Raw genomic sequence first — 24,457 nt, forward strand, 5'->3', positions numbered from 1 at the left:
ATCATTATTCTCCGTATGCCATGGTTCTTGTCCTGTTATGTAGGATGTTTTGAGCAATTGTTAAGTCACTACTTTTTGAGATGAAAAGTAGAAAAACTTCAGCTAACTAGTACCCCAAAGTCCTATACTTGAATTTGAAAGGACAATGAGATATGTCAAGCAAATAAATCTGCCTCCTGAATTAAAGGAACAGATCAAAACCTCAGCTGCTTCGGGATTCCATATGCTCCCAGCTCAGTCTCTATATGGACATCTCTGTGCCCTGAGAACAGATCTTCCTGATGTGGATCTGGAAGCACTGCTAGATCTCAGCCATCAGGGAAACTCTTCTACACACTCTAATTTGACATGAGCGTGGACTTATTATTATAGAAAGACAAGATAGAATTTATGGTGAAACTGCAGTTTAATTAGGAAATTGGATTAGCCATTATTCATCTCCTTCTCTCTCTCTCTCTCACTCTTTTCCATTGCTCTGTCACTCTGTGTCAGAGAATCAGTGAAGAATCAGGCTGTTTCAGTGAAGAATCAGGTTGGGGGTGGGGGAGGAGACTCACTACTTTGAGTGCCATCAGCCCTCAAATTTGGATTGACTGTGTTCCTCGTCTGATACCGTCAGTCTCCTCTCACCATGTGCCATGTTTTCATTTTCTAGATTATTCAGGACAGAATATTCAAGCACATATCCCGTAACAGTTTAATATGGAACAAACATCCTGGAGGATTGTTCGTCCTACCACAGTATTCATCTTATCTGGGAGATTTCCCTTACTACTATGCTAATTTAGGTAAGTGAGTGCCTTCCAGGGAGTTATTCTGGTTTACCTGCCAGGTGTCATTCAGAACTAAAGTCCCTTGATTTTTCGATTCCACCGCGGTGTCTTTGCAACATCCTGTGTTGGAGACTGCTTTCTAGAGCTCTGTCCTAAACGGTGTATCAAGGTCAAGAATTATAAATCCAGCAGAGCATTGCAAAGTGAGAAACTCCTTTCTTACCTGAGCCGCTGTACTTTGCATTTAGCAGGGTCATTTCTTTTTGAGAAATAGGCTTCCCAAATTACAGATCATTTTGAACACGACAAGGGGTTCACTATAATTTTAAGTCTCATCTTATATAAAATGGAGTTAGGAGAGCTCTCCCTACTTTTTGTTTTTCTCCACAATCCCAACTTCTCTGTCTCAGACCAAAGAAAAACCAAACTAATAAACGGAAAAGAAAAAGATTTAAGAATATATGATAGGGGAGAAACTTATTCACTTCATTCAACATTTATTGTGCTCATCTTCTTTGCCATGTTAATGCAGTGCTAGGTGGTAGAAATAAAAAGTCAAAGGAGATACAAGCTCTGTTCTCAAGCAGCTTTTAGTCTAGTCATAACGGGGAAAAGGGAACCGGCAGAGGGACGAAGCTTTACAAAAGGCTGTTACCGCCATAGACATATACGTATTTGGAGCCCCGTTCGCTCTAGTGTTAGTAACATCTTGGACACTTCTCCTCATTCATAGTTCCAAATTTGAGAAACCCTGGGATAATAAAGCATCTTTCAAGTCGATATGGCAAAAAGACTCCAGATTTTTGTGTGGAGTTAGCAGAGTTAGCACATTAGAAGTGTGTAATTGATGCTTCTTAAACTGTTAGAGGAGAGTCTTAAAGCACTGACTTGTCCTCACTGCTAAAAAAGGGAACCCCCTCTATCATATTTATTCTTCTTACTTGGCAAAGCCTTGAATGTGTATCTAGATAGTGGGAAAGCTAGCTTCTTTCTAACATGCAATTAAAGTACTAGTCGGATGGTATAATTTGCCCTGCAAAACGTTCGTATAATCCTTTGAGATATATATAGTCTGATTCTTGCCTTTGTCCAGTCACTACCAAAGCTTAACTTGAATGTCCCTGCACTGTCTTGTTCATATTTAAACTACTAAAATGTGAAATTAGTGTCTCTAAACTAATGAAGTTTTAGGAGCCTTTTTTTTTTTTTTTTGCGGTACGCGGGCCTCTCACTGTTGTGGCCTCTCCCGTTGCGGAGCACAGGCTCCAGACGCGCAGGCTCAGCGGCCATGGCTCACGGGCCCAGCCGCTCCACGGCAGGTGGGATCCTCCCAGACTGGGGCACGAACCCGTGTCCCCTGCATCGCAGGCGGACTCCCAACCACTGCGCCACCAGGAAAGCCCTTAAGGAGCCTTTTTTTAACCTGTCTCCAATTTCTTAGTGTGTTCTCATGGAAAAACTCATTTTGCGGGAGAAGCCATCTCGCTGCTTTCTCTTTGGTGGAAGTTGTTATTTTGTGCATTTATAGTACCTTTCCACCTCGGGCCTTAGAGCGCACAGTTGGCAGAGGTCTGGACCACATACTTTTCCTCTCAGCTGTGTCACTGGTACACAAAGAAGAGATTCTTGGGAGTAGAGCAGCTTCTACTCTGAAATAGTGATGATGGCGATTATGATAGCGGTAAGCTCATGCTGAGTACTTGCTGTCCGCAGGTCCTGTTCTAAGTGCTCTGTATGCATTAACTCATTTAATTTAATTCTCATAACAACTCCGTAACTTTGATACTGTGGCTATCAGCCCCATTTCACAGCTGTGGAAGCACAGAGGGTTAAGTAATTTTTCCAAGATCCCACCACCACTCAGTGGTGGAACTGAGCTTCAGACATAGACACTCATGCTCTGGACGTTGTTCTTTTAACCCTTACCACTTGCTAGTTATTATCTGAAATAGTATCAAACAGGCAAAAACCCCTTAACTACATAATTAAGAGTAAGACAGATGCACATAGCCTGGAAGAGAGAGCACTGTTTACAAAAATCCATCCTAAGACGTAAGTGACTGGAGTTAGATCCTTTCTTGGGTAGAGAGTGGTGAGTAGTGGTGTGTGTGCATAATTAGACTTTGGGTGCCTAAAAAACAGAAGGGAGATCAAAGATGCCTCCCCAAGGGAGGAAGGAAATGACTATCAAAGGAAGACTCTGGAAATGGGCATTGAACTGTAAATCATCCAGGTCCCTAGACTCAGGCGGCAGTTAACTAGCAGCTTTTCACCTTGTTTTTGTTCTGTCAGGACACAAGAGGCAGAGGAAAAATACGCTGGAAGGGAACATTAGCTCCAGGGCGAGGCAGAGCAGAGAGGAGGAATTTTCTAAGTCTTGTTTTTCAGTGCTTCATTAGGCCTCTCTGCCCTTTCTGTTTCAGGTTTAAAGCCCCCCTCCAAATTCACTGCAGTCATCCACGCGGTGACCCCCCTGGTCTCTCAGTCCCAGCCAGTGTTGAAACTCCTCGTGGCTGCCGCCAAATCCCAGTACTGTGCTCAGGTGAGTGGCAGTGTTGACCACGGCGCCTGCGCCCTCCTTCTCAGTGGACCAGAGCCCCCCAGCCCTCCCTGTGCCTTCCTGGCTACACACTGTGCTCCCCACGTCGGCCCCGTTACTCCCCTTTCCTTTGTCACGCCTCGTTACGCCCTTTTCAGCAGCTTAGAGGTTCTTGGAAGTGAAATCTGGTACAGGTAAGGGGTGGGTTACAAAGAGATCTTGGCCCTGGGGTAAAGTTAAATATTGGGTTGGCCCAAAAGTTCATTCGGGTTCTTCTAACATCTTTCGGAAAGACCTGAGCGAACTTTTTGTCCAGCCTGATATATACCAATACACTCTTTAAAGAATACATAGGCACATTCTTTCATTCTTAAGTGTCAGAGTGATAAAGGAACATCAGAAAGGCCACTGAGAGGACCCAGAAAACTCAGATTCCACAGCAGAAACCAATTTGTTGGTGTCAGGAGGCATCAACTTTTCTTTCACGGCCACCGTGACTAATTATAAAATTGGGAAAGGAAGATGATACCTATGGTAATCATGTTTTCCAAATTAGTATCGCTCTCGTACTCTTAACGGTGGTTTTTCTGAATTGTAAATTACACAAGAAGGTTTACACATGACAAAAGAATGGAATCACGTGGAAGTATGCATTTTGGAGCTAAACGTTTTTATTGGAAATAACAGGATCACAGGAAATCAGCAACCATCCTGGAGAATCCAGAACATGAGCTCACGCCAGTCCTATCTTGAATTCTCTTCTTTCTCCCATGTTGCCTGGTGTAGCGTGAATGCATCGCAGACGTTCAGTGTGCGTTTTTATTCAATTGGATCGGCGTTGTTATCTTACTCGTCATCATAAGACATCAGAATTCAGAAAAACACTTTGTTAAAAACCAGCAACCCTGAAATGACTTTTTTCCTCCCCAGCTTTGTCCTACCCCCTTGACACAGTTTTCCTTAGGTTACTCTTTTTGTCCCCTCTCTTTGGTTGTTAGAGTGATCGGGTTCTGAGGGTTGTGTAGGAGTGGACTCACTTTTATTTTTTTAATTTTTATCGGAGGATAGTTGATTTACAATGTTGTGTTAGTTTCGGGTGTACAGAGGGGAGTGGACTCACTTTAAATTCAGTTTTGAGGTCTGCCATCCTGCCTTGCTTATATCCCCATTTCCTCTCTCTCTGTCTGTAAGAAGAAACTTTGGGTTGGAGGCCGATGTAAATCTAGCCCTACCAAGCCATCTCACGACCCCCTGTCCCTTTCAGATCATAGTTCTATGGAATTGTGACAAGCCTCTCCCAGCCAAACACCGCTGGCCTGCCACTGCCGTGCCTGTCATCGTGATTGAAGGAGAAAGCAAGGTAGGACCAGAGGGGACTTCACTGTGGAATCAGTGTGGAATCTTCGTGTCTTCAGTGGGGCACCATGGGTGTCGGTCTTAGCCATCTTCCTCCTGGGAAGTGCTGGCCTGGACTGTTTTTCCAAAACCATACCTGTTTCTGAATGTCCTCTGCTTTGACAGCCATAGGCTTTTTTTTTTTAATTTTATTGAAGTATAGTTGATTTACAGTGTTGTTTTAATTACTGCTGTACAGCAACATGACACAACTATACATAAATATATTCTTTTTCATATTCTTTTCCATTATGGTTTATCACAGGATATTGAATGTAGTTCCCTGTGCTATACAGTAGGACCTTGTTGTTTATCCATCCTATAAATAGTAGTTTGCATCTGCTAATCCCAAACTCCCATTCCTTCCCTCCTCTACGCCCCGCCCTCTTGGCAACTACAAGTCTGTTCTCTGTCTGTGAGTCTATTTCTGTTTTGTAGATAAGTTCATTTGTGTCATTTTTTTTTAACTTTTTAAAGGATATTTATTTATTTATTTTTGGTTGTGTTGGGTCTTCATTGCTGCGCGTGGGCTTTCTCTAGTTGTGGCGAGCGGGGGCTACACTTCGTTGCAATGTGCGGGCTTCTCACTGCGGTGGCTTCTCCCTTGTTGTGGAGCATGGGCTCTAGAGCTCAAGCTTCAGTAGTTGTGGCACACAGGCTCCGTAGTTGTGGCTCGTGGGCTCTAGAGCGCAGGCTCAGTAGTTGTGGCACATGGGCTTAGTTGCTCCGTGGCATATGGGATCTTCCGGGACCAGGGATCAAACCCGTGTCCCCTGCATTGGCAGGCGGATTCTTAACCACTGCGCCACCAGGGAAGTCCCTGTGTCGTATTTTAGATCCCACTTGTAAGTGTTATCATACGGTATTTGTTTTCCTCTTTCTAACTGACTTCACTTAGTATGATAATCTCTAGGTCCATCCATATTGCTGCAAATGGCATTATTTCATTCTTTTTAATGGCTGAGTAGTATCCCATTGTGTGTGTGTGTGTGTGCACACGTGTGCACACATGAATCACATCTTTATCCATTCATCTGTTGATGGACATTTAGGTGGTTTCCATGTCTTGGCTATTGTGAATAGTGCTATGAACGTAGAGATGCGTGTATCTTTTTGAATTATAGTTTCATCTGGGTATATGCCCAGGAGTGGGATTGCTGGATCATGTGGCAGCTATATTTTTAGTTTTTTAAGGAACCTCCATACTGTTTTCCATAGTGACAGCCGTAGGCTTTTGAATTGGGTCCTAATACTAACTCTTCAGGAGATGTGTGACCCTGACTATACCTTCCTTCTCTGAGCCTCAGTTTCCTCATCTACAAAATGGGAATAATAACACATACCACATGGGGTACTCTGAGGAGTAAATAAATTCAGGGCCTGGCAATGGTAACCTTTCTGGACGTGATGAAGATAATCATGAGGTTGCTGATGGTGGTGGTGGTGCATGAGGTTTGCTTAGCTGATTAATCTGAGTTAGTTGTGTCTTTGAGAGTAGTGGTTCTTCGTAACATTTATCTTAAAAAGGACATTTCCACCTTACTTTTGTTTTGAGGTGTCCATCAGAGACTCTCAGGGGTGCTGGCTGCCTAGCTGGCCCCTGCTTCCCTTCTCCAGTTCATTTTGCCTAGAACGGAATGATCTTCTTAATCATCTCATGGCCCTTAAGGGAGTCTTTTTGCTAATGCTTTCAATTAACATCAGAGGCCGTGTATAATCTGGCCTTAGCTGGCCTTCCCAATCTTCTCTCTCATTGCTTTTCCTCTACAGATTTCATCAGTCACAGTTAACAGCACTGTGTCCCTTCCTACCCCTAAGTGTTGTCTTTCCCATTTGCTGTAAGTCTTGACATCCTTCCTCAGCTGTTCGTTTCTGTTATTGAAATTCCCATATATTCTTTAAGCCCTGGTTCACATGCTCCCTCCTCTTTGAAATATCTTCCACTCTTTGCTGCCAGAGGTGAATTCTTTTTTCTCAAGCTTCTGCTGGTGGTTTTCTTATAGATCTTATCCATTGTGAGGAAATTAGTCTCTATTAAGTGACACTGCAATTGTCATCTAAGAGACTTCCTCTGTCAGTCCCCAGAGAGTTAGGTCATGAGAGATTGTCTCACACTAAGTAAACCCTCTTTGAGCCAGAATAAGAACGACCAAGGCATTAGGTTGCACCGTTTGAAATCATCATTTGGGTGGCTACAAGTGGCCATTTCATATGTTCAGCAGGATGCACTGAGAACTGTAACTGTCACGTGCGTGGACAAGGTGATCCGTGCATTATCTATTGAGTTTCGGTGTAGGCTGCCTACTGTGTGCTGGGCAACATGAGGAAACACAGTGGTGAATGTGACAGATACCGTCACAGCCTTCATAGGACTGGAGTCAAGCAGTGTGGTTATCAGAGAGCTGATTGGTAAGCACTTAATGAGAATAATCACATGCCTCTTGGCATCGGTCTTACTTACCCTTATGAATTCATCTCACCAATAGGTATGGTTTCACAAAAGGGACTGGCACAGAAAAATCTCCTGCCTATAACCCCATGTATCTGTCTCCCCAGTTCCAATGCCTGAAGCCCCGAACAGTCCTCAGATGGGTTCTCTTCACTTTGCACTTGGAAATTCTTTGTTTTTTTATGCTTCCATGGGTGACTAGATCTCCTTCTGGTAGATAAGCCTCTCTGTGAATATGTCAGGATATTCAAATAGGATCCATTCTGACTCCTATGGTTAGTATTGCATTTTTATGCACAGACTCATTGAGTGATTTTATACTCTCACTCCCAGCTAGTAGTCCCAGTTTCTTTATTTCTAAGATGAAGATGATAATCATAGTACCTTTCTTGTAGGCTTTATCAGATGTGTCTTATAAGATACCTCCCATTCTCGCAGCCGTATTTATGTCTGGGCTTCTGGCCATTTGTTGAGTCCTAGACTTCACCTTGGCCACTGAATCCAGTCGGTCACGTGGTTCCTTCTCCCTCGTCGGGACCGCGCCGCCTGGTAAAGCATTTGCACTTAAGTCTTGCTTTAGACTGTATTCTAGGGCACCTGGGCTAAGACTTGGGCCCATTTTGATGATGGAATGAGATACTGCATTACAGGTGCTCAGCCCTGTACCTGGTCTACACTCAGGATCCAGTAAATGTCAGCTCCTCTTCTGGGCGGGGGGCATTGTAAAGTGATGGTTTGTATTACGGGCTTTGGGGTCAGACTTCCTCTATGTGACCTAAGACAAGTTGTTTAATTCTGTGTGCCTCCGTCCCTCCTTCAGTAAGTGGAAGAAGTCATAACACCTAACAGGTCAGCTAAAAGGATCAAAGGGTTTGCTCCTGTCCATGTAAACGTATTGCTGCTTAGGAGTGTGGACGCACATGGCAGGTGCTTGAAAAACGTCACCTCTCATGGTGCTTTGTATTATTACTTATGAACCTTTCTTATCTTCCCTACTAGACAGGGAACTTCTTGAGCCTAGGTCATTTCCTAGTTGTGTTTGTTCATTCTAGAAGGGTTTGGGCTGTTACATGGTAGCCAAGTAGCTCTTAAATGAGCTAACAAGGAAAACCCAGCTCCCTCAGGATTGACTTTGTAAGGACGTTGGCTCCTTTCATGCTAATCCACTGAACTTTTGGAACGTAGCTGAGGCAGGGTATTTGAAAGAGAGCCTCTGGTTTCTACACTAGATTTAGAAGTGGCTGACTTATGGGCTCTTAACTCTTATTGATGGAGCAAGTTCAGAAAAAGGAAATGGATCCTTTTAAACCCAGTGGTTGGGCCCATAACGGCGAAAGAAGTCATATATCCTCCTCCTCCCGCATTTTAAATTTCCATGTCTAGCCTTGAGTTTAAAATTGATGTGTTTGCTGCTTTGGTTGGAAAATTCTATTTTGAATTTATAGGCCTTGTCACTGCAGCTCTCCCCTGTAGGCTTAACAAGGGAAAGGTCAGGGCATCCCTAAGCTGGCAACTAATAACTTCTGCCTTAGTTAGTGGACATGTAAACAGTGTCAGGAGAATTGCTTCAGGCTGAGATTTCTGAGCCCTGTGTATGCGGGATTGCTGATCGCTTTTGTATTTTACTTTGGAAGACTGAGAAAGAGACAGAAACACTGGACCCAGGTGGCAGATGTGTAGGAGCAGAGCCTGGAGTGTAGGTATATCCCTTGAGCTCCCACAGATGGGTTCTAGTGGGCACTTTCCATCCTTTAATGACGTGAGCCCTCCAGTAGCTTCTGCGGCATGTAAACCAAATCTGAGATGAGGCTCGCAGATGAGCTGGCTCCCTGATGTAAATATAGCTTGGGCTTCTTTGGGGGGGTGTGGGGAGGGGTCCTTAGATTTGTGAGCCGTGGCAGCCGGGCTAAGTGCCTCCCTCTTCCCTTTGTCTCTAGCATCCAACTGCTTCATTCCCTGGCCTTTGTGCCTTGAAAGTTGATGGCAAGTGTCTCCTCTCTCAGTCTCCGCGTAGGAATTGAGAGAGGATGGCACAACAGTTAACATACCTTCCAGAGGAAGTGGTGAATGTGAGATTGCCATGGGTGCCCACATTCACTTCTGAGGTCCTTTCAACCCCGAGACAGGTACAGCATAGGGCTGAGGTGCTCTATAGAATCACACCATCTGGGATGGTACGATGGTGGGTCCGTCCTAAGCAAGACACAACCTTTCTGTACCTTAGTTTTCTCACCTATAAAACGGGTTTGTTATACAGATGAAATGAGATGATGTACATAAAGAACTTGGAACATTTCCGGGACTCCCCTGGTGGTCCAGTGGGTAGGACTCCGCGCTCCCAATACAGGGGGCCCAGGTGCGATCCCTGGTCGGGGAACTAGATCCCGCATGTCGCAAAATGAAGATCCTGCGTGCTGCAACTAAGACCCGGCACAGCCTAAGTAAATAAATAAGAACTTGGAACATTCCCTGACACAGAGTAAATGTTTTACAAAATGTTAGTTATTCTTATTAGGTATTCTACAGAAACTTCAACACAGAAGTTCATGCTGGGACTGTCATAGGGTAGTCTCTTCGGTCTCAATTTTTCAACTGATCCCCTCACCCCCCAGACCCTCACACCACCCACACACACACACACACACACACACACACACACACACACACACACACACACACACACACACACACACACACACACACACACACACACACACACACACACACACACACACACACACACACACACACGTACACTCACCTCACCATGCCTTATCCTGGTGTTGCCCAAACTTCATACTACCTTCACAATGTTCCTAAATCCATGGACCACGTGTTCTATTGTTTAGTATTTTTCTTTAAATCAGCTTACTTTTCACTTTAATGAAACTATTTTTGAATAATTCTACTAGTACCTTTTATTGCTATAGCTACTAATATATATGTGTATATATTTTTGCTTCTCTGAGCTAAAATTAATAAAGAGTAGAATTTTTAGATGTTTGTCTCTGCACCTCCTAAAAGGACCTGGCCTTCCAGTGGTGTGTGTCGCACACTTGGAATCACTGCTCCGTCCATCCACTCTTCCCTGGCCTCAGAGTGCTGGCTCTCCCCTCTGTGCCTTTGCATCTACTGAGCCCTCTTTCTGTTGGGCCTCATTTCTGTTTATCCCTGGTGGATTCCTGGCCATCAAGGTCCTGATTCAATGTGACTCTGAGGCTTTCGTTGCTCTTCCAAGCAGCCGGTGGCTGCATCCTCTGGTCTCCCGGCATCTCTCGTATCAGGCGAGGACCAATCATTCGCGTCTTGTTCTCTTGGTCATCTTGGTCTCCCTGCAGACTATGAACTCCTCCAAGACAGAGCATGTATCTTACTCACCTCTGTACTCCCTTCGACTAGCAAGGTGTCTGTACACAGTAGGTGCCCAGTAATGGTGGGACCAAATGAATCTCCACGGATGGGAAAGGGAAGCCTTCTATGTTGAGAGGTGACATGGTGGTGGAGCGTCCTTTGTGAAGTTGACGATGGGGGAAATTTTCCTGAAAACAAGACTGTCCATTCACCTCTCTTTTCCCCAATTCCTTCCCTCCTGCCTGCTCTCCCCCACCTCCCAGGTTATGAGCAGCCGTTTTCTGCCCTATGACAACATCATCACAGACGCCGTGCTCAGCCTTGACGAGGACACTGTGCTTTCAACCACGGAGGTAAGCAGCCTCACCAAGGAGGGGCGGAGTGCCTTGCGGGCAGTCGCCTCAAACCCCAAGGTGCCGGCGCCTCTTTTGCCCTTGCCTTGGCCAAGCCCAAAACGTTTTTCAAAACTTCCTGCAGAGTTGGTTTGAATCCACCCGGTTCCTGTGAGCACCTTGCCGCCACCTGGCGCCCTGATGAGGGCATTTTCCCCTTTGTTTCCTCTGCTAATCGGTTCCTCATTTGCGAGGCTGCACCTCACCTCATCCCTCCCTCCTTTTGTTTGTTTGTTTGTTTGTTTTTAAACAGTGCAGGTGCAGGCAGGTGTGCAGAGGGACCCAGGGGAGGCGGGCAGGGGCACCTGTTTAGCATTTTCTTGAAACCACGCTCCGGGAGCCCATCTTTCCTGATTCTTCTAACGCCTGTGTGGGCGTGTGTTGACTCTGTTGGGGAACACACTATTCTGGGTTCTAAAGGCAGCTTTTCCATCTGGGTTGGAAGTGTGCATTTTCTTCAACCCACACGAGAGCAAACGGTTTCACTTGAAGGCTGAGATGGAGATCCCTGCTATTTCAGATGTTCAGGTATTTGTGCCCCAAAATAAGATTGCACAGAGCAATGTGTGAGGGAGAGGGAGAGAAGAGGAAAGATAGCTATGCTGGAAAACCAATTTTTACAACTCGAATGAGTATTGATCTCTGAAACCGCACTTAAAACCGTAGAGGGGACCAAAGACAGTTACACAAAAATGTAGTAGATCGCAAATACATTATTCATGGTAGCTGCTAAAAAGCTTGGAGACTTAGCTACTTATCCTGTTCCCCTTCTTTTATTCCTTTTTATTCGTAATCATTTTCTTTTCGATTTAAATGTCGACGCTTACCAGCAGGCGTTTTCCTGGTTGGCAGTCTGATTCTAACGGCCCGCTGCCCACATAGCCAGGACTCGTGGTGACTTGGGCTAGCAGTCTCTGTGTCTCTTCAAATTCCGTGGATGCTTCAAGTCTCCATCAGATGGAGTTCAGCAGACGTTCTGTGTAAGGGCAACCAAAATCACCCCAGGACAACATGTCCTGCACCTCACCTTGGTCAAAGGCTTTCTATGCAGCCAAAGCTCTATAAATACTTGGTGAATGAGTGATGTTGGAGGGATGCGTGCTGTGCAGATTAAAGTGTGAGCACACAGCCAGTTTTGTCATGTGTGAGTCGGCAGGAGAAAGCAGCGGTGGGGGGAAGGGGAGAGATGCTTAATGTTCAAAGAGAATGACTGCAATGGAATACAAGGAACGGGTCGCTCCAGCCTGCGTTTTTTCTCCTGCTTCCTGCAAGGGAGGCTGGCATCCCTGGAGCAAATTCATTCAACAGGTATTTATTGAGGGATGTCTTTGTTCTGGTCTCTGCCAGGTACTTTGATTGCACAGTTCCTGCCTGTAGCCGCCAGAGTCCTGGCAGCAAACAATTCAAATCAGGTGACTCAAATGAAGGGATTTAGTACGACTTAGGGAGGTGAGTGGGGTTAAAGGACGACACAGGAGAGGGAGAGGCACCTGGGGAGTGGCACGAGCTGGAAGCAGCTCCTACTTCTAGGCCTGAAGAAGTGAAGGCAGGAAACAGTGTTTCTGGTGTCCCTGAGAGGGGGAACTAGGGAGAAGAGGCTGCCCTACAAGAGCTATGACCATGGAGGGGTGTGGCACCTACCGGAACTCTGGGGCCAAAGCTGGGGTGGGAAGCAGGGGAGAAATACTGTCCTCTCTCTGTCCCACCTCCATTTTCCTGCCAGCAACGCGCATTGACCTAAGCCAATCAGCCACCAGCTGGCAAGGAGGACCAGGTTATGCAGTCCACAGAGTTCCGGCGTAGGGCATGGCAAGAAGAGCGGAGAGTGGATCTCGGAGAGCAAACAGAGGAAAGGCAGCACGTTGCCACGTGAGACGTATAGTCAAGACTGCAGCATAGACCTCAATCGTTACCCCGTGACCTGAAGTATTGATTGATCTCTCATCTTCCGCTGGGCACAGAGCAATTGATCTCACACTCGGATTTGTTTCTCTCTGTCCCACGGTGAAATAACTTTCAGCTGCAGTGATGTAGCCACGTGCTGGTGAATTTCTTTTCAAAGAATAGCAATTCCAGCCTCTCAGTGCATGCTGGGAAGAACTTGTGCTGTATGTGGAGCAATTAGAAGTCAGCATGGGTTGAGCATGAGATGGAAATTTAAGAGGCTGGCCGTCTGGTTTGTTTACTTTTCCGGCTGAACAGTGGAGCAGTCGTGTTGCCTGACATCGTGGAGGACGAGGGTTTCTCTTTTTTTTAGGTGAATAGATGTTGGTTCATTTTATTTCCTTTCTAAGGATTCTTGGCTTGTTTAAATGCCTCTCTGTAGTATTAAGGATAGATTTTTAAACAGTGTCCTATAAAGGGTATTAGATAGAGTTGGTTTATAGTTACTTACATTTATCTGGGTTGCTTCAAATTCTCAAAAGAAAACCGATGTTAGTTTTTAAGAGGCCATAAGCTGACCTTTGCCTCCTTTGATGTGTTAATGAGCTGTGTGAAAGCAGAACTATCACAAGAATCATAGTTTTATTGGAATTTACTTTTGAGTTGCTTTGAAATGACTTGAAATGGCTTTGAGATAGTAAGGAATTCATGTGATGAAAACGCCCCATCGGTGTATGCGTCTCCTTTTCAGAGGATAATGGAAAACGCCAAAGAGTGCTGACAGCCAGGCTGATTCTTTGACGCCGGGCTGCATAATGTACTATCCCATCAGTTGGCACCATTAGTATTGAACGCCAGTGATGATGTGCAGGTTATCATGACCTGCTTTCAGTTTTTTGGCAAATACTGTTCACTCCCCTGCTATCTTTTAACTTTGAGACGCCCCTTACCCCACCACGCTTCCTTAATGTGTGTCCCAACACCCTACTTTTTTTCCCCCCAGGTATTATAGCTTTGGGGAAAAACCTATATTGTTAAGGCTTTCTTATCTTGAGTCAGGGCACCAAACTAAATCTCCATAAAAATTTAAATTCATGGCTGTTTACAAAAATCATGTCTTCTAACTAAGCCCCAAGAATTCAGAGATAAAAGGACCCTTACGGATCACCCAGGCCAGTGTTTCCCAAACCTAGGATTTCACTGACATGTTTACCTAGGATGAGGCTTAAAAAAAAAAAAAAAAGAGTATGCCGTTTAAAGAAAAATATTAACTAAGTTATCGAATATGTGGTGGGAATGTGGGAAAAGGAGCGATGATGGTTATGCATATGGTGAAAGCTTGGGAAATACTGATCTAGGCTTATTTGCTTTGTCTTGTAATTGAGGTAAAATTCACATAGCATAAAATGAACCATCTTCAAATGTAGGATTCAGTGGCGTTTAATACCTTCACAGTGTTGTATGCTTATTACCTCTACTTCATTCTGAAACATTTTCATTACCCTAAAAGGAAACCCTGTATCCATTCATCAGTCAGTCCCTGTCCTTTGGAACCGCCAACCTGTTTTCCACGTCTGTGGATTTGTGTATTCTGCACACTTCTTGGAAGTGGAATCATACAGTATGGGGCCTTTTGTGTGTGGCTTCCTTCACTCAGCATAATGTTTTCAAGGTCTGTCCATGTCGTGGCATGCATACGCATCAGTGTTTCATTCCTTTCTATAGCTGAATAATATTCCATTGAATGGATATACCACGTTTGGTTTATTTATTGATGAGTTGATGGCGTTTGGGTTGTTTCCACCTTTGGGCTATTGTGCACAGTTATTTGCTCTGCTTTTGAACCCCTGGGAGGTCAGGAACTGGACTTGCCAACATCACTCAGCCATCCAGCCACCATCACAGTGCCAAGACTTGAAATATCTGTGGAATAAATGAAAATTCCGTATGCATTGCTTATCAAGAAGAGACAGGGCAAAGGTTGTTGGGTGCACGTGTAACCTGTATAAGATAAATTGTTTTCAACACTGTAGCCACAGAGCTAGAAGGGAAGCGCTGATAACAGTACACACCAAATCTGAAACCAGATGGCTTGGGTTCAAATCTCGGCTCTGCCACTTACTAACTCAGAAAAGTTATTTGAACCTCCATATCCTTAGCTTCCCTCTCTGTAAACTGGACACTCTAAAATTACCTACTTCACAGGGCTACTGTGAGGATGAAATGAGTTAAAATGTGTAAGTTCTTACAACCATGCCTGTTGTATTATACGCATTACACAATTATGACCATTATATGATGGTTTGCTGTTACTGGTTTTTTTTGGGGGGGGGTTGTTTTGTTTTTACTTTCTGTATGTTGTTTTATGTGTCATTCATCAAAAAATCATAGAAGTCAAAAATGAGTTTATACATTTGAAAACAGACTATTTGTTAATTACACATGTTAGTTTGTAGCAGGTTCCGAAGTACTTGCTTTGGGTTATTTTGAGCACTAGGAGGTCATTTCACTGCCTTTCCTTTAAAAATAATCTTGGCCTGTCCCCACTTATTCCTAGTGATTCTTCAATGTGGATGTGTTTTCCGAATTTCCTCGCACTGAGCATCTTCACACCTGAGAGGCCTGAATGACTGTTCTTGATGATATCTGCTTTTTATTCCTGTTAGAACCCGTGTGCTTTTTAAACATCTTTTCTCTGGCTTTTAAGTGGATGCTTTGATGTTAGTCACTCTGGCTTTGCTGTGTGCTGGTGATGGTGTATGCTCTGTATTCATACTGTAGATGTATATAGAAAATCTGCTCCTGTTTATAAAACAGATGCGTTTCTGCCTGCCATCAATCAGTGGTCACTTATCTTTTGGAGGTTGGTGGGGGGAAGCAACTGATTTTTTGACTTTTTAGCTTGAGTAGACTGGATTTCTAAAGGACATATCCACCAATGTATTTTTTTTCCTTCTTTCATTTCCACACTAATCTGAAGTTTCTTTAACAGAAAACATTAACATGTGCATAATTACGGGGCCAAATGTCAAGCAGTCAGTTTAATTTGCTGATGAAGACATGGAATTAATGTTTCGCAACAGTCCCGGGATTTCACATTACGAATTAGCAGGGGGAAGGGGATGTTTTGTTGACATTTGTTAACACCGTTGATTGCTTGTTTGGCTTGTGTTCTGCCTGCAGGTGGATTTTGCGTTCACCGTGTGGCAGAGCTTCCCCGAGAGGATCGTAGGGTACCCTGCACGCAGCCATTTCTGGGACAACTCGAAAGAGCGGTGGGGCTACACGTCCAAGTGGACGAACGACTACTCCATGGTGTTGACGGGAGCTGCTCTTTACCACAAGTGAGGAGTTTGGACGACTTATATTGCTTTTTATATGAGTTTCTGGCTGCTGCAGAGATGGGAACTTGGGCCAAATCTTGTTAACAACCTTAATGGAAATTAGTTTGGAAAATCCCCATTTCAATTCTGTTGATGTGGCCAACGTGTATCTTTGAAATCAGTAAAACCTCTTGGCTTATGGCATCTTTAGAAACTATGGTAGAGCAGCATCTTCAGCGACTCTGAGGTGTGGAGACGTGCTCAGGGTGTATTGAGTAACTGAATGTGTAGAAGAACAACAAAGTAAACGCTTAATTGAGCACCTCCAGCACTGTCCTAGGTGCTTAGGATTTACTGCTGAGTAAAATAGAAAAAAAATTTTCTGCCCATACAGGTTTTGTATTCTAACAAGGGGAGAGGCAATATACATAATAATTCTATAATATATTAAGAGAGAGGCTTCCCTTGTGGCGCAGTGGTTAAGAATCCGCCTGCCGGGCTTCCCTGGTGGCACAGTGGTTGAGAGTCCGCCTGCCGACGCAGGGGACGCGGGTTCGTGCCCCGGTCCGGGAGGATCCCATGTGCCGCGGAGCGGCTGGGCCCGTGAGCCACGGCCGCTGAGCCTGCGCATCTGGAGCCTGTGCTCCACAACGGGAGAGGCCACAACAGTGAGAGGCCCGCGTACCGCAAAAAAAAAAAAAATCCGCCTGCCCATGCAGGGGACAGGGGTTTGAGCCCTGGTCCGGGAAGATCCCACATGGAGTGGAGCAACTAAGCCCGTGCGCTGCAACTACTGAGCCTGCGCTCTAGAGCCCACGAACCACAACTACCAAAGCCCGCCTGCCACAACTACTGAAGCGTGCGTGCCTAGAGCCCGTGCTCCTCAATGAAGAGTAGCTCCCACTCGCTGCAACTAGAGAAAGCCCGCGTGCAGCAACGAAGACCCAACACAGCCAAAAATAAATAAAATAAAAATAAATAAATTAAAATATATATCTCTTAGGAGATAAGACAAAGCAGAGCAGGGCAAAGGTGGAGAAGGGGCAGGTTGGGGGTGATCCTCACTGAACGGATGAGATTTGAGTGGAGACTTGAAAGGAGAAAGGAAGTCAGCCAGGAGAACACCTGTAGGAGGAGTGCTCTGGCGTGGGGAACAGTGTGAAAGGATGCCTTGAGACAGGATGCTGGAGGAATATCCAGAAGACCGATGTGACCAGAGTGGAGTGAGGGGCAAGCAGGTGAGAGAGGTCATGGGATCCCAGATGCAGGACCCTACTTTCCATCATGAGGACTTGACAGTCTTCTAAGTTACGTGGGGAGCCGGTGCAGGGGTGTGAGCAGAGCAATCCTTCTTATGTTTTAGGCATCTACTGTGAAGGCTGTGGTGAAGATAGACTATAAGGGGGCCAGGGGAGAAGCAGGGAGACTTATTAGGAGGTGACTGACATTATCTAGGCAAGAGATAATGGAGCCTGGGTCAGGAAGTGAGCAACAGACGTGGGAAGGTAGTGATCAGATTGTGGGCATATTCTGAAGATGCTCCAGCATGATGTCCTGACAGATTGGGTACAGAGTTTGATGACTCTTAGGGTTTTTGACCTGAAGAGCTAGAAGTATAGAGTAGTAAGCCATCAGCAGAGTTGGGGAAAGGCGTAGATGGAATAGGTATTAGGGAAAATATAGGAGTTCAGTCTTGGGCATGTAGGGACATTTAAAAGAGTGTGTTGAAAAAGTCAGGGATGGAGACATAAATTTGGGAGCTGCTTGCATAGATTTGGTCTTTAAAGCTAGGAGACTCAGGTAAGATGGCCAAATTCATGAGTGTAGAAGGCTGATGGTCCTGACTCAATCATTATTGAAATCCCCTCCTTAGTCAGGTGAACACACCAATCTTAACCTGGTCTTTTTTAGTAAAAAAATAGAGAATCCTGTCATCTCAAGGATGGAGTTGGAAATGCACAAGGTATAAGCATTTAGGGTGACTGAATTTTGATCTCAAGACTCCACCTCTTTCTTCCCGCCACCACCATTCAGTGAATCAAATTCATTCAAATGATTTTTCCAATAAACATATGCTATATGTTCCTCCAAAAAAAATACTAGGGTGAGAAATAATTCAAATAAATTGTGGATTCTCCATAATGATTGACCACCAGATTGATTGGGGTTTTGCTCTAACAGTGTTGAAACACATGGCTTACAGGCCAGAAAAAATGGAATGGTTATACTGTTGAACTCAGAGTTATGGGATAGTATTGAATACAGTTCTGATTAAACCAATAATTAAAATTGTAAAGCAACTTGTAATGATATGTGGATCACATGTAAGTAACTTCTCCTGCCATCTAAGTATTCGGTTTCTAACCAACCAGCCTGATATTAAAGTTAGCCTGGGCAAGCAATAGCTCCATCTGTGTGTTTCTCTGTACCTTGTTTCCTTATCTGTAGTACCTACATCATAGGTTTCTTCTAAGGATTAGATGAGGCATTTCTTGTAAAGTACTTTAGAACATTACCTGGTATATAGTATATACCATATAAATGACAATTGTCATCATCATCATCATCAACCATGATATGTTTAGGGATTCAAAGAATGAGTATGTGGTTTCTGACAAAGAAGACCACCTGTTATTTTATAATGATGGCCCCTGCTGAAACCTGTCTTTGGTTTGTACAGATATTATCACTACCTTTACACCCATTACCTGCCAGCCAGCCTGAAGAACATGGTGGACCAGCTGGCCAACTGTGAGGACATACTCATGAATTTCCTGGTGTCTGCTGTGACAAAATTGCCTCCAATCAAAGTGACCCAGAAGAAACAGTATAAGGAGACAATGATGGGACAGGTAAGAGAAGGAGAACTCTCCCCCCTTGCTTTGCTCACTGGTGACTCAGTCTGAGGTAATGAGGACTCAGTGTTCCTCTAGGAAGCATAATGAGAAGATATCAGGAAACAAACCACATGCAAAAGCTCTGAGGGAGTGTATGTTTGGGCGTGGGTAATTGGGAAGATGTAAGTCAAGAGTATCTTTATGTCAAGAGTATAAAAGCTGTCTAAATTGGTGCAGCCACTATGGAGAAAAGTATGGAGGTTCCTTAAAAAACTAAAAATAGAGTTACCATATGATCCAGCAGTCTCATTCCTGGGCATACATCCAGAGAAAACTCTAAATCGAAAATACCCATGTACCCCAATGTTCATAGCAGCACTGTTTACAAAAACCAAGACATGCAAGCAACCTAGGTGTCCATCGACAGATGAATGGATAAAGAAGATGTGACATTTTATATATATATATATATATATATATATATATATATATATATATATATATATATATGCAATGGAATATTAGCCATGAAAATGAATGAAATAATGCCATTTGCAGCAACATGGATGGACCTAGAGATTATCATACTAAGTGAAGTAAGTCAGACAGAGAAAGACAAATATCATATAATATTGCTTATATGTGGAATCTTAAAAAATGATACAAATGAACTTATTTACAAAACAGAAGTAGACTCACAGACATAGAAAACAAACTGTGGTTACCAAAGGGGATAGTGGGTGTGGGGAGAGATAAATCAGGAGTTTAGGATTAACAGATACACACTACTATATATAAAATAGGTAAATAACAAGGACCTACTGTCTAGCACAGTGAACACTACTCAGTATCTTGTAATAACCTATAATGGAAAAGAATCTAAAAAAGAATATATATCTGTATAACTGAATCACTTTGCTGTACACCTGAAACTAACACAACATTTTTACTTCAAAAAAGTTGAATAAAGAAATAAAAGCGCTCATGTGACCTACCAGGTGGCATAAGAAAGACGTCTGTTCTCCAGAGTTAAAGACCTAAAGAGAATTTATGCAAGTTTATTTTAGGTGTTTTATTGAGTGGCTAGTAATGCTCTCAACACAGCCTCCTAATGGCTGCTCTTGAGTCGGATGCACATTGTGGAGGCAGATGAGGAGTCATAGTACTTGGTTTTCAGTTCTAGAGCCAGCACTTCATTGCTGTAGGCAAGTCAGTTACCTTCCAAAACTCAATTGTCTCGTCTTTAAAATGGAAATGGTGAAGTCTACCTCACAGCGTTGAGGTCAGACGTATGAAAGCATTTGCCAAAGTAAAATACAGTGTTGGGTCACAAACGATTACTGCTAAAGATACTTTCAGCAAAATATAATCTTTCTCTTTTTACAAGTAAGAAAACTAGGACCCAGAGAATTTAAGCATCTTGCCAGAAGTCACCCAGGATTAGAGACAACTTGGAATTGAATCCCGGCCTCTGTTTCTTCCACTATTTATTCTTCTACAGCTCAGCGTCCTTTTATTCATCTTGGACAGAGCCCAGTACTCTATGTACGAAACCAAAAACCATTAGATCATTTAGATCTACCCAAGTGAAATCATGGAGAATCCAGCAGGATTTGAGTCAGCCTAAAAGGACATACTTACGTAGTTATATCAGTTCAATCTGGGGGGTTTTCCATGTACCTTGTTCTAACAGTTATTGAAAATCACATATAAATCCAGCTTCTGCAGAGGAAAATGTAACCAGGCCTCATGTTAACACAATTGATGGTTTTTCATTCACTGAATTTAGTAAAAGCAAAAAATTTACAGGATTTTAAGTTTATAAAATTTAATAATTTAATATTTACCAAATATGTACAGGTTATCAGGCATTGGTCTAGGTACTAGGTACTGGACAAAGCAAAGAATCTAGTAGAAAATTCTATTTCCCTCTAACTACTAAAAGGACAGGCGAGAGGATTTACAAGAATTTGTCATTTTTAAGACTGAAAGACTTTGCAAATTCAAGCAAAATGTATTGAGTACCCATGCATAGTCATATTTATGATCTCATTTAAAGATACACCATTCCTTTAATGTTGTTAACTCAGAGTCCTCTGGACTCCCCTGAGGTTATACACAAATTAGGGGTGGAACTCATAACGTATGGTTTCTTAGGGGTTGGTTTTTTACTCTTTTCATAGATTTGCCTAATTCTACCAAACCAATATTTCTAGTGACTTTACACATCTTTTGGAACAAATCTAAATTTAGGCTTAGGTCTAACTAGACGTATCTAGCTAGATATGTGCTATATTTGCCCCCTTTTTCCCATCATATACACTAGTTTATTGAATGTTTGTGTGACTGGTGAAGTAAATGGATATCGTGCTCTAAAATTACGCCTTTATAACACAGGAAAGATATCTTCTGTAATATGTTGGTTGACCCAAAATAAATGTTAAAATCAAGAGGCAAAAAAGAGACTTGAATGATTCACTTGGACTCTTTTTTTTTTTTTCATTTGTAAGAGAATAAGAATGAGCTTAGGCTCTTGACAGTGTTTCCCTTTGAGGATGTGAACACTCACCGGGATGTAGTGGGTCTAGCCCTTTGGGAATAAGTGGACCAATCAGAAATGGCCTGCAAGCTCATCCCAAATTAGGAGAAAAATGGAGGTACCTTTGGGACTTCCGGCTCTGATATGGACTCAACTGGTCAGCTTAATTTGATGCTCTCTCTGATTTACCAAGCAAAGTTCCTCTGGTACAAAAGGTAAAGAATGAAACCTGAGTTCTGCCCCTTCTAGCCCTGAACAAACAATTTTAACTTCCTTGAACCTGCTTCCTCATCTGTACGGCAGAGATGTTATTACCTGGGTAGATAACTCGACCAGGTTGCTGCGAAGCTCAAATGAGCTCATGAAAGCACTTTACAAAGAGTGTTTTGTTTGTTGTTCTGCTGCTCCGAGATAACTTGACATTTGTATTTACCTTCGATGCTTTCTTTCAAGCATGTTGACACTTGTGGTTTTGAAGTGACTCAGTGATTCTCACAGCAAAATGTACCTTCCTGTGAAAGTATTTTCTAACAATGCATGAGGATGCAAACACATTACACACACACACACACACACACACACACACATACATATATATACACCATTCAACAGCGGCCTATTGACATAAATGAGTTTGTGGGTTTTTTTCGACATAATTGGGCAGCCCACCTTTTCCTTGTTTCATAAAAACACGATTTTAAAGACATTATGCTTAGTTGATCTATTTAAATTTCAGCAATCAAGTCACTTAAGGCATTCTTTTAAATCAATGTCAGTCATTTAAATGGTCTAAAAATATTTAACCAACCTTAGGGTCAACATGGAGAGCTGAAGAGACGGCAGCCATCTTTCTTCTTACCCAGAATCAACCAAATTAACAGGAGGGTTTCAGAAAATTATCTGTGAAACCATAAATACATTATTAGTCATCGCATTTGCTCCCAAGTGCGAAGAAAAGTTTTATGTTTAGTGACCACAGCAGTTTCATGGACCAGAGAATGTGTCAGTCCCTATGGATCTTTGTATGTTTGGGGCGTTGGGAAACATGGCAGGTCTCGGGAAAATCTTCTGGCGAGGCTGAAAATCCGGACCCATGCTTGCGTCTCCACCAGGCACGTGGACGGGGCCGCGTGGTGGCCAGGCCAGACCCTGAGCCCTACTGCATGCCCGTTAAGCCTGACTTCGTTTTCGGCCGTGTGTCCATCTCACCTGGCACCTGTCTCATCGTCTTCCTTCTTTCTCTCCCTTTCCCCAGACCTCTCGGGCTTCCCGCTGGGCTGACCCTGACCACTTTGCCCAGCGACAGAGCTGCATGAATACGTTTGCCAGCTGGTTTGGCTACATGCCGCTGATCCACTCTCAGATGAGGCTCGACCCCGTCCTCTTTAAAGACCAGGTCTCTATTCTGCGGAAGAAATACCGAGACATCGAGCGACTTTGAGGAACCTGGCCGAGTCGGGGGAGGGGAGCAAGAAGGGCCAGAGGATGGGGTCAGCGGCTCTCTCTTCCCCGTGCACATCCGCTCAGCAGCGGAGCTAGATTGTGCCAAGTATCCAAATAAACTAAGATGATCAAAGTGACAAAAAAAAAGAATATAAAGGAAAATGAAAAGGCCAATGGAAACTCTACTCCTGACTCGTGGGACTGCACAGGACTGCCCCAGACTCACCTCACTGGCTTCTATGTCCCAAGACTAGGTTGTGTACAGTTTAATTATGGAACATTAAATAATTATTTTTGAAATGATTGCTATGCAGGTTTAAACTTTTTTAATGATCAAAACTATTAAAAACCAGAGTTCTTTCTTTAATCAAAATTGTGTTGGTTGTGGATATTTCAAAGCTGCTGCTCCTCTTTCACAGACAGCATTGCCGTCGGTCACGCGGGGTGCCCTGCAGTTTCGAAAAGCTCGGACTTCATGGAAAAAACCATAAGTCACTCTACCCCATGTCAAGAAATAGCCAAGCATAACTAAGACGAGTTCATGACTCAGCTTTGCCAGAGCAAATTGTTTTCCATTTTGAATTTGCAGATCCACTTGAACTTTTATCTCTAAAATGTTGCTGCATGAGAAGAAGTATAATGACCTCCAGGTAGATGGTTCTAACTGAAAACTTTATGTTTGAGATAAAGATGATCATCTTTTTCATTGCGGGCTTGCGGGAAGTTAGTACCAAGAAAACGCTAGTGTACTTAAGAAGTGTTCAGTTTACACAAGGAACCATGCAAACAATCTACCAGCATATTAGTGAGATGGAAGTATTGACCCATAATAGTAACCTAGTGCTTTTCACGGGGGTGGGTTCGATTACACATTCAACCACTGACACACGTCTGCTTAGGGCTGGGGAAAGGCTTTGGTTTCAAGGCAAAGGAAGAATGAGTGTATCGTTGGCTCGGCAGGAGTCACAAGACAAGCTCTTTTCATGGTTGTGAAAACCTCGTTTCAGAAGCTTCTCTATTGAAGAAGAAGTAATAATGTTGACATTCCCACCATTGAACTTGAGGATTGCTGAGAAGTAAACGGAGGGTGTATCTCACCGTTGGGACCCTGATACCACTTTTAGCCAAACAGTGTTTTGAACGAGAATCTGGCAAACAAAATAATCAGAAACAAATGTGAATACTGTTTTCTTTCATTTTAATTTTTATATCTGTAGAATCTGTAGTTTAGTCGTGCTTCTTGTTAAAAAGAACATTTCTATCCCTGGAAATGCTGCTTTCAGCTTCTGATCATTATAAAATTGCAATTACAAACTGAAAAAAAATATATATCCCTTAACTCCGTTATAAAAGATGGAGACTTCTGAGATTAGACTGCTTCTACTTGGAAGAGGCAAGAGAGAATAAAGAAGAGAAAGACATTATTGGGTCCTCTTATGCTGAATAAACAAGAAGCACTTTAATTTTTTTTTTCTTTTTGCCCCTAAACTCTCATGCATCTCATAAATGTGTTTCCAGCATTGGGTTAGAAG

At 43.4% G+C, this 24,457-nt stretch overlaps 1 protein-coding gene across 3 annotated transcripts in view; it reads left to right on the forward strand.

Moving 5' to 3' along the window:
• EXT1 (exostosin glycosyltransferase 1) overlaps nucleotides 1-24,457 on the forward strand; it is a 312,385-nt gene that overhangs the window by 268,667 nt on the left and 19,261 nt on the right. For 2 of the 3 annotated variants that reach the window (XR_013824710.1, XM_079902303.1), the window contains exons 5-10: nucleotides 656-788; nucleotides 3,197-3,315; nucleotides 4,577-4,672; nucleotides 10,771-10,860; nucleotides 15,967-16,127; nucleotides 18,787-18,958. Coding sequence is in view for 2 of the 3 variants with exons in the window: in XM_079902303.1 (XP_079758429.1) it covers nucleotides 656-788; nucleotides 3,197-3,315; nucleotides 4,577-4,672; nucleotides 10,771-10,860; nucleotides 15,967-16,127; nucleotides 18,787-18,958 (771 nt within the window). In the remaining variant the exon portion in view is untranslated. Of the gene's footprint in view, nucleotides 1-655; nucleotides 789-3,196; nucleotides 3,316-4,576; nucleotides 4,673-10,770; nucleotides 10,861-15,966; nucleotides 16,128-18,786; nucleotides 18,959-22,737; nucleotides 23,788-24,457 lie in introns of those variants that run through there. The other variant, XM_079902302.1, reaches the window with a different exon arrangement.

Source organism: Stenella coeruleoalba (assembly GCF_951394435.1).
Source record: "Stenella coeruleoalba genome assembly, chromosome: 17".
In the NCBI taxonomy this organism is placed as follows: domain Eukaryota; kingdom Metazoa; phylum Chordata; class Mammalia; order Artiodactyla; family Delphinidae; genus Stenella; species Stenella coeruleoalba.